Here is a 10,264-nt window from a genome sequence, read left to right as displayed (position 1 = left end):
GCGGCCCCTTTAAAACCGCGGGGGGGGGGGGGGGGGGGGGGGGAGGGGAGGGGAACACGCGCTGCTGGGGAGCGGGGCCGGGCCGCCATTTGCCGGGGCTGCGGGAGATGGCGGGGCCCGGAGCTGCCGCATCCCCCGCCGCGCCGTGGCCGAGGACGGGGCGCTCCTCCCGGGGCGGGGGGAGGCTGCGAGGCCCGGCCCGTTCGGTCAGGCCCCGCCGTGAGGCCGGCGTGCCGGGGCCCGGGAGCTCTGGCTGCAGCCGCCATCTCGGCAGCCCGGAGCCTGTAGGCCCCAGCAGTGGGCAACCGTGCCGCCGGCTCGGGCATCCCTGCCCGGGCACCCCCGGCTCAGGCATCGCTGCCCGGGCACCCCCGGCTCAGGCATCGCTGCCCGGGCACCCCCGGCTCAGGCATCCCTGCTCGGGCACCCCGGGCTCAGGCATCGCTGCCCGGGCACCCCGGGCTCGGGCATCGCTGCCCGGGCACCCCCGGCTCAGGCATCCCTGCCCGGGCACCCCCGGCTCAGGCATCCCTGCCCGGGCACCCCCGGCTCAGGCATCCCTGCTCGGGCACCCCCGGCTCAGGCATCGCTGCCCGGGCACCCCGGGCTCGGGCGTCCCCGGCTGAGGCACCCCCTGCCCGGCTATCCCTGCCCGGGCACCCCCTGCTCCCCACAGCCAGGCCACACGGTTTGGGTTCCCAGTTCGGCGGTGGCCGTGCCAGGCCCCTCGCACAGGCCACCCCGCGGCTGGGCCAGCCGAGCCCCAGGCTCAGGCATCCGGCACTGAAGTGCCCGAGCTTTGCCAGGGCTGCTGCCGTGCGGTGGGTGCCCGGACCCCCCCGAACGCCGGCGGCAGCATCACGGGTCCCTGCCCCGCCGGGCCGGTGTGTCCTGCTCCTCTGGAGTTGCGAAAAGAGCGTGGGAGAGGCAGGTCCTGCCGTGGCAGCCCTCATCTCCCTCCTCACCGCCTCTCCCAAGCCTGCCAGCGCCGAGAGGCAAGTGCGCAGAGCTGGCACAAAAAGCAGGTTAATAAGCAAATGCCACGGTAAGTCTACAGGCAGTATCATGCTGGCTTAAACATAAAAGTAAATCAGTATTTAATGAGCAAGCCTGGCTCAGCCTGTTGTTCAGTAACATGCTTGTGCCTAACAGGCTGCTCCTGCGCACACCCCAAAGTGCTTTGGGTGCTGGAAGTTTACAGCTCCTTAACTTAAAATGGTTGTATTTCAGTTGGTAGGACGACCCCGGGGCCCTCTGCTACGCCCTGCTCTATGTACTGATCAGAAATCACGAGCCACACGGAGAGGGGACAGACCCCAGGAGCAGGAGGAGATGCAGGCACCGCAGCCTGGCGTTGCTGGCAGCCTGGGGCTGCAGCCGGGGCGGTGAGAGGGGGCTGCCCAGCCCCTTCCCTCTGCTTCACCAGCACACCCAGACAGGTTGGTCCTGGCAGCCTCAGCGGTGCTGGTTTCGAAACCAGCCAAGCCAGCAGTCCTCGCCGCAACCTGGCCATGCTTTTCCATAGGGCTGGCCCTAGGGAGCAGGGGCTGTACCGGAGCATCCCACCTCCCACAGCACTGCGAGCAGGTGCCAGGGCAGCGGATGAGCGGTGGGGTGTGCGGCGGGACTTTCCAGCTACCCTGGCAGCCTCCGGTTCTGCCGCACCGCCTGTCGCAGCGGGTGACTGACCATCTCGCTTTAGGCAGGACCTAGGTGTCGGAGTGAAAGATGCAGCAGCAGCAAGAATTGTGCCTAGTGTGAGGGCTGCAAAGGAGGCACGGGGAAGGTTCAGAGTGGTTGGACAAGTCGTTGCCCCAAATCTGCCTCACACGTGCTGCCAGGACAGCGGGACCTGCAGGCAGTAGCACAAGGACATTTCCCTCTGTGCCCAGGGAGAGCTGCCGCGATCCCCCCCGGGTTATTTTACCTTACCCAGAGCGTTGCCAGCTCCTGCAGCCCATGTCCCCCTGTTCCACCCTTCCTCCTCGCCCCCAGCAGTGGTACCCTGAAGGCAGTGGCAAGGCACCCAGGGAGGCTCGGCAGGACGCCGGTGACCCCAGGCTGGGCCACCCTCCCTTTCCCACCAAGTAGCAGTGGCACTGGGATGCTGGGCACAGCTGTCAGCGGAGGGAGGGAATGAAACAGCAGCTCTCTGGGATCCAGACCAGCCAGGGACGGAGGGGTCGGTCCAGCCTGAGGGCACTGCACCCCCCTGCCCTGCTGTGGGTCTGTACACCCCCACCTCCCCCCGGCACTGCAAATCCAGCAGCAGGTGGGGGCTGTGGGCACGGCCCCGCAGTGCAGCCAGCCGCGCTGTGCTGGGGCTGGAGCCAGCAGTGACTCAGCAGGCGCCCGCCGGGCGGCCCTGCCGCAAGCCCCTGCTGCCCGGAGCTGGGCACGGGGCTCGGGGATGCTCCCGGCCAGCCCCCGGCTGAGGGCTGGACCCCCCTTCGCGTGGGGACCGTAGGGTGGTTGCGGCACACGAGCAGTAGCCCAAGGGTTTGGGGGGCAGCATGCCATCCGGGCAGCGCTGGCAGCCACATCCCACTGGCTCCCTGCAGCGCTGGGCTGTAGGGATTTGGGGACTTGAAATCCCACGTGTGCAGAGTCTCGCGCAAGGACACCGTGCAGGACACCGTGCCGGCCAGCGCTGCCCACGGCGGGTCTCTGCTCCTGTGGGCATGAATGCCACCTGCAAGCACAGCCCTGCTCAGCAGGGAAGGGTTAAGCGCCGTGCCGGCTATCAGGGAAGCTTTCCTCTCCTCCTTCTTGCCAAGGTTTAAATTTAGTCCCTGCATGAACCCAGAGGACTCGGGCATCAGGTTGCACCGGGGCTGGCAGCGCCAGGAGCACCTGCCACCACTGCTTCTCTGCAAAAATCCCCCTGAAAGCTGGAACTGAGCTCCGCTGGCAGCAGCCGGGGCCAAGAAGCCGCAGAGACCCCAGTGCCATCCAGGGCACCCCAGCTGCTCCTGTAGATTTCCCCAAGAAAGGCCAATACTGGCTGTCCGTCGTTCGGCTCTTGTGAGCCCCGGAGCGCTCAGTGCCTGTTTGATTTGAGACCTTCGGTTTGCTCCTGGTTGCTTGCGATTAGTGACGGGGGATAAGGTGGGTTTTGGGGCAGCCCCCAGGATGAGGACACGCCATCCCTGTGGCAAGGCAGGCAGAGGTTCTGGGAAAGGAGCTGTGGTGGGGATGGAGCAGCAGCCTGGGACCCCAGCCGTGCCTACTGCGCTGGGGAGGGGACATCCCCAGAGGGGCCTGGGGGTCCCCCAGCTCCAGGCAAGCCCAGCACACTGCAGCGGGGGGCACGCGCCCGGGTACCCTTGTGGGGTGTGGGGATGCGCTGGCGCCTCACCTGCGGGTTTGGGGAGCAGCAGTGCAGGGTGAAGGGGCAGGGGATGGTGCTGGCAGCCCCCCTGCAGCCCCCTAAAGCCGGGGGCGGCGGTGGCATCCTTGCAATGCGCTTGGCATCGCCGCCCCCAGGCTGGCGCTCGCTGATGTCCATGTGATCGAGGGGCTGCTCTGTGCTGCTGCTGGGTCCAGCCGGCGAGGAGAAGCCAGAAGGTCGAGCCAGCGTCCCCGGCGGAGCGTCCCCAGCACCAAGGAGGGTGCCCTGGCACCGGCTGGCACCCCCAGGGGCCACCCCTGCCAGGATGCCCCGCAGGAAGAGGGACCCCATCCTGCTGTCCCACGCCGAGCTGCCCAGCATGGATGGCGAGGGTCCCTGCACTGGTGGGGACGGCCGGCGGTCCCTGTCGGAGGAGGAGGGCCACCTCCCCGGCCTCCCCCGTGATGACCTCGCCAAGAGCATGTCGGGCTCCTCCGTCTCCTCCTACCACTCTGCCCTGTGCTCAGAGGGGACAGAGACCTTCAAGGACTGCCTGGAGTTTCTGGAAGAGGAGGGGATGCCCCCCCGGGCTGCCGCAGGGCACTGGGCTCTGGCGGGGCCCCCCACCGTCCCCCCACCACCCGGCCCCAGCGCCCGCCCGCGGCAGGCTCAGCTGTCCAGCGCTGCTAAGAATAGCCCAGTGCCGGGGCAGGGGGGCAGGATGGGTCCCCGCGGTGGGGACCGGCAGCCTGTCACCACGCCAGCCCCGGAGCTGGGGATGCTCAGCGGGGCGCCCAGTGATTCGGATGAGGTGGACGGCGAGGTACGAGCACTGACGGCCAGGGCTTTCCACAGCCTCTCGGGTCTCCCTGGAGCTCGCCTGGACATGTGCAGCTCCCACACCTCCTCCAGCCTCTCTAACTCGCTGTCAGAGGACGGCGGGCGACCGCGGCGGTGGCCGGTGGCTGGCAGTGAGCCCCGGGGCACGGTGGCCGCCCTCCCTGGCCGGGCAGGCTGGCCCTTCCCTGCCAGCACGGATGGGGAGCTGCTGGGCTTACTGGGGAAGGAGCAGTTTGAGTGCGTGGATGTGGAGCTGGAGAGCGGGGAGGCCAGGAAGGGCCACGGCAAGAAGAGGACCGTCCCGAAGCGCCAGATCCTGCTGAAGAGGAAGGAGAGGAAGGAGACGGGTTTTGGCCCCCGGGGGGACGGTTCAGCCCCCCAGCCCCTACCCCCTGCCAGGAAGGAGCCCCCCAGCAAGGGCAGGGCTGTCGGTGAGGACTTCAGGCTCAACTACAAGCAGTTCGTGAAGACAGCCTCCCTGGATGCCGACACCAGCAAGACCAGGGCAGCCTCTTGTCTGGTGAAAAACGTCCTCGCCAAGAAGATGCAGTATGAGCAGAGGATCAAGATGGAGCAGAAGGGGCTGTGGGGCAGCTCGACCTCCTCGGGGCTGTCCTCCACCGGCACCGACCTGCTGGGGGACGGTCTGGAGGGCAAGTCCAGCTCACTCTCCCGCTCAGACTGCAGCTTCTCGGCTGAGGACCTGCGGGGTGGCAGGGTGCCGGCGGCCGCGGTGGCCCTGAGGGATGTCACCACCACCACCCACCCCACCAAGGGGGTGGTGCTGAGTGAGGCGACGAGGGATAGCGTCTGCAAGCTGAAGACGACCTTCAATGAGCTCAACGAGAGGATGAAGTACCAGGAGGTGCTGGAGGGCCACTGGCTGCCTGGTACCACCGAGGAACCGACGTCGGAGAGGATCCGCTACCGGCGAGCGCGCGCCTTGTTCGAAGCCCACCCTGGGGTGGGGAAGGTGCTGGACATCGCCCCCAGATTTGAGAAAGCGCCAAAGCCGTGGCCCAGCCTGAAGCAGCGAGCCATCCTCCCCAGCCACCCCCAAGCCCTCCCCTTCAAGGGCGACAGCCCAGCGCTCCCTGCCACGCCACCACACCGCCTCTTCACCTCCCAGGCGCAGGAGGTGAGGCTGGTGCCGCAGAGCCGGCAGGAGGAGAAGCTGCCAGTGGTGCCCCCACAGCCGCCCAGCCCCGGTCCCCCAGCCCAGGGGTGCCCACCGGCTGCCCCCCCCAAGCCAGATGAGAAGGGGAAGGGGAAGGGGCGCATCCCGCAGCCCCGGGACGTGCGCAAGCTGGTGAAGAGCAGCTACAACCTGCGCTTCGGGACTGCCGGCGCATCACAGCACGGCACCACAGCACCGGCGAGCACCGGGGACCCACCGCCGGCCACCCCACTTGTCATCCACTGCACCTCAGTCTGCCGCCGGGAGCCAGCGACGGAGCCAGGGGACAAGGAGGCGCTGGCAGCTGCCAGCCCAGAGCCAGCCCCACCATGTGCCGACGACCCTGCAAAGCTCACGGGCAGCGGGCCCGTGCCCACCCAGGGCTCCCCTGTCCACATCACGAGGGTCCAGGCCACGCGGAGGGGGGCGGCCACCACAGAGGGGCCACCAGCATCCCCCCCGCGCCGGGAGCGCAGCGAGCTCAGGGTGCCACCACGGGCAATGGTGGCCGAGGGGGTGCCACACATGGAGACCCACCTCCATGTCCTGGTGGGCCGGCGGTCCCCGGTGGCGGCTGGGGAGGGGTCCCCGGCCCAGAGCAGTGCGGTGCTGTGGGCAGAGAAGACCATTCTCTTTCCGCCACCACCGCCGAGTCCCAAGGAGGGAGAGGAGGGATGCAGCCATGGTGGCACCGGAGGGCTCCTCACTGCCAAGGGGCTTGAGTCAACGGTGCAGCAGCACGGCAGCAGCGACAGCGGGGACCCCCAAGCTGGACCCCCAGCCAGCAGTGCACGCCCACAGCCTGTGAAACCAGCAGCAAGAAGCACGCCAGAGCTGCCCGTGAGCGAGCAGAGGCAGAAGCAGCCAGGCAGCCAGCTGGTGCCAACAGGGAGCGGCAGCTCTGCTGGTGACACCGGCCCCACCGCCCCATTTCAAGCCAGGGAGGGCACCGAGGGTCCCCCTGGCCGGCTGCCGGAGCAGGGGGAGGTCTGGGAGCACTCACCAAAGTGGCCGGCACCCACCGAGCCATACCTTCCTGCTGCCCCGGCGGAGAACTCCAACTACTTAGCAATTCCTGTGAAAGCCCCCAAACCCTCTCCAATGCCAAAGCTGCCCCCAGTCCCCAGCCTGGCCAGCACGTCCTTCGGGACCCCTGCAGTCCCCAGCCTGGCCAATGCATCCTTTGGGACCCCCACAGTCCCCAACCCAGCTAGCACAGCCTCTGGGACCCCTTTGGTCTCCAAGCCAGCCAGCGCATCCTTTGGGACACCCATGGTCCCCAACATGACCAACTCATCCTATGGCTACCCATCGGCCTCCAGCCTGGCCAGCACATCATTTGGGACTCCCTTGGTCTCCAAGCCCACCAACAAGTCATTTGGGACCTCCTTTATCCCCTACCCAGCCAGTGCATCCTTTGGGACCCCCCTGGTTCCCAACTTGTGTGGCACATCCTTTGGGACCCCCTTGGTCCCTAACTCAGCCAACGCATCCTTTGGGTCCCCTTTGGTCCATAGTCTGGCCAACTCATCACTTGGCACCCCCTTGGTCCCCAGCCCAGCCAGCTCATCCTTTGGGTCCCCTTTGGCCCCCAACCCGGTCCCTGGTTCCCTTGGGCACCCATCAGTCTCCAACACAGTCCACTCATCCCTTGGATCCCCTTTGGTCCCCATCCCAGCCATCGCTCCACTGGGGACCGGTGTGTGTCCCCTGACTGGTGGGGAAGTGCCCTGGAGCAAACCTATCCCTGAGCCCCCCCTGCCTCAGCCCCCCGAGGGCCCAGCCGCTGCCAAGCGCCCAGTGCTGCTGCCCCCAGCCCAGCCCCAGCCTCGCCCTGAGGATGCTCCCCAGGTCCTAAGGAGGACCGATGGTACCTTGCCGAGCAGTAAGACCACGCCAAGCCCCACCAGGCCCTTTGTCCCCCACCTGCCCACACACCGGAGGATGCTCGTCGATCCTGACAGTGGGAAATGCTACTACATGGAGCCACCGCAGCAGCCCCAGCTGAAAACACTCTACGACCCTGAGACCGGGCAGTACCTGGAGGTGCTCATCCCACCGGTGGCCTCACACACTGGGCTCTACCAGGCTCCTTTCAACCCACTGGTCATGGCCCCGGGGGTCTATGGCCCACCCTACATGCCTTACAGTGGCTTCTCGGGGCTGCCGGCACCCCCACCGCCCTCTGCCCCCTCTCCGGTGCGCCCTGACCTGCCAGCTGCTGACAACCCCAGCTCCTCTGGGACCGTCAGCTCTGCCTCCAAGAGCGAAGGGCCACCCGCTGCCGGAGGTCCCGACTGTGGGTACCTGGAGAGCCTGTATTACATCCCCACGGGGATGCGGGCCAGCCCCGGCCCGCCCCCTGCCCACGCCAGCCCTGAGAAGGGACCGCTGCTCCAGATGTGACGGCCCCTGGCTGAGGACAGACTTGCATAGCATGTCCTTTCCCGACGGCTGGGCTTTCACCCCAAAGTCAGCATCACCCCCAGCACGGGAGGGGTCCCCAGCCCCGGCCGAGCTGGTGAAGCACCGAGGGGTGAGGGGCAGTGGCTGGACATCACTGGCTCCTCATGGGAATGGGGAGAAAAAGATATTTTCCAGTGTGAGCACCTGGCAGCACTGGGGGGGCCTGAAGCCACATCCCCCGGCAAGCAAAGGGACCAGATGCGCGGCCTCCACTTCCCCCCGTACTGCCGGTCCCATCCCAAGGGTGACCGGGGCTGGTGGGCACAGGGGGTGATGGCCTGGCTACCATCAGCCCCCCCAGCAGGCACAGCTGCAGCACGGACTCCCTAAAATAGTAATAAAAATGCTGAGCCAGCATTAAAACCTGCGTATTCAGCCTGTGTTTGTGTAGTCTGTAAAGGGGGTGTGAGGGGCTCCTGCAGCCCCTGTGGGGGGTCAGAGGGGCTGAGGCACTTGCAGCCCATCTGTCTGTCCTGGAGCGTCCATCGGATGAATCCCGTTCCCTGGGAGCAGAAGGAGGCTCTGCAGTTGTCAGCGAGCCCTGAATCCCAATCCTTGAACCCCAGACCCCAGCCCTGAGCTCCAAACCTCAGCCCTGAGCCCCCAGCCCTGAGCCCCCAGCCCTGAGCCCCAAATCCCAGCCTTGAGCCCCAGATCCCAGCCCTGAACCCCAGATCCCAGCCCTGAGCCCCCAGCCCTGAGCCCCAGCCCCCCGCCCCCCGCCCCAGCCCGGGTAGGCCCACACCATCCCAGGGAGGGGCTGTGTCATGCAGGAGGGGGTCGTCGGGTGTTACAGGACCGAATTACACCAAAAACGTTCTGGAGAGGGGGCACTCAGTCGGGGGCGTCCCCACGCTGCCATGCCCCCCCCCTCCCCAGGGACACCCCATCCGGTGTCACGCCGGGGGTGGCCAGGGCCATGTCAGCCGGATGCAGGTGCATCGTCAGCCACGCATCAGCACCCGCTCGCAGCCCTGGGGGTTTATAGCTGCCCCACGCCTCCGCCCCGGCACTTTCGGCATCGTGGCAGGATGCTGCTGGCACTGGCGGCGTGGCTGGCCCTGAGCCTGCTGGTGGTAACGGGGTCTGAGAGGTGCGAGGGCCCCCCGGCCACTGCGTCCCGCTCCATGCCCGCGCCCCAGCTCAGCCCCGAGGAGCGGCTCTCACCCCACATGCCCGAATCCCTGCGCTGCGACGCTTGCTACGCCATCGCCTTCCAGGTGAGCACTGGGGAGATGGCGCCCCAAAACTGGGAGTGGGAGCTGATGGCTGCCCCCCACCGGCACCCCAAAAAAGCCCTTTGGGGCCAGCGAGCTCCCTTGCAGCTACTCATGGATCCACCACCCTGTGCTGAAGTGATTCAGCTGCCACAGCTGCAAGGAAGGGGGTGCAGACCCTGTCCCTGCCCGGGAACATGGTCGGGGGGGGCTGCCACCCTCACCAGCCAGTTTCTGCCCTTTTGCACCCCAGATCGAGGAGCAGCTGCGCAGGGCGGAGGGGAAGGTGGGCAGGAAGGTGCTGAGCGAGTCTGACTACACGGAGGTGCTGGAGAGGAGCTGCTCGCAGGGCTGGGACAGGTGAGCGGGGCATCCCCGGTGCTGGGGCGTCCCTGGGGCTGGGCCGTCCCTAGGGACTGAGGCGTCCCCAGGGATGGGGTGTCCCCAGGGGTGGGGGTGTCCCCCAGGATGGGGCGTCCCCACGGACCGGCGTCTCACCAACCCTTGGCTCTCCCCACAGCTACGGGGTGCAGGAGCTGGATGGGAAGAAGCGGCTGGCGGGGCCGGGGCTGCCGGGACAGGAGCCCATGACCGTGATGGTGATGGGGGGGCCCTGGCCGGGCAGGTAACTCGGGGGGTTGGCAATGCCGGGGGGGTGCCGGGCACTGTCCCCTCGCCGCCACGGCCGGGGGATGCCGCGTGACCCGCAGCGGCTCCTTGCAGGCTGTCCAAGATGTGCCACAGCCACGTGGGTGAGCGGGGAGAGGCGCAGATCTACGGGGCGCACCGGCGGGGCCCGGCCGCGCTGCGCGAGCTGCTGTGCCACGGGGACAAGGGCGCCTGTGCCGGCGGCAAGGCCGGGGTGCCGGCACCCCCCAAGGCGCTGCAGAACGAGCTGTAGCCCCGCTGCGGTTAATGCTTAATGCCCCGGCGACCTTCGGAGCCGACTTCGTCCCCAGCGCCAGCCGACACGAGCCGGGAGGTGGGCACCGTCCCGGTGTCGCCCATCACCGGCACCGCGACCGCCCCTGGACGCCCAGCCCCGCCGCGCCGGGGTGGTGGTGGCGGCAGCACGGCCGCCCCCCGCCAGCCGGGAATTACTCTGTAACCCGCCGGCTCTAATCTTTTACCAACGCGGGGCTCGCGGCGGGAGCGCCCCGGCCCCAGCGGCGGTGCCAGCCCTAATTAAAGGAGTTAATGGATGATCCGTCCCGAGGTAGCTCCCCGGTTTCA

General features: G+C 67.8%; 1 protein-coding gene across 1 annotated transcript; it reads left to right on the top strand.

Annotated features, from left to right (window-relative positions):
* Window positions 1–8,845: 8,845 nt before the first annotated feature.
* Window positions 8,846–10,234, top strand: MZB1 (marginal zone B and B1 cell specific protein). Its single transcript, XM_037398215.1, has 4 exons — window positions 8,846–9,034; window positions 9,285–9,391; window positions 9,552–9,656; window positions 9,755–10,234. Exons 1-4 carry the CDS (start codon window positions 8,846–8,848, stop codon window positions 9,930–9,932), a joined length of 579 nt encoding a protein of 192 aa, XP_037254112.1. The 3' UTR covers window positions 9,933–10,234.
* Window positions 10,235–10,264: the final 30 nt, after the last annotated feature.

This window comes from Falco rusticolus, chromosome 8 (assembly GCF_015220075.1).
Source record: "Falco rusticolus isolate bFalRus1 chromosome 8, bFalRus1.pri, whole genome shotgun sequence".
Taxonomy (NCBI): Eukaryota; Metazoa; Chordata; class Aves; order Falconiformes; family Falconidae; genus Falco; species Falco rusticolus.
The sequence above is the reverse complement of the archived record's forward strand: the minus strand, read 5'-3'. Positions and strand labels throughout refer to the sequence as shown.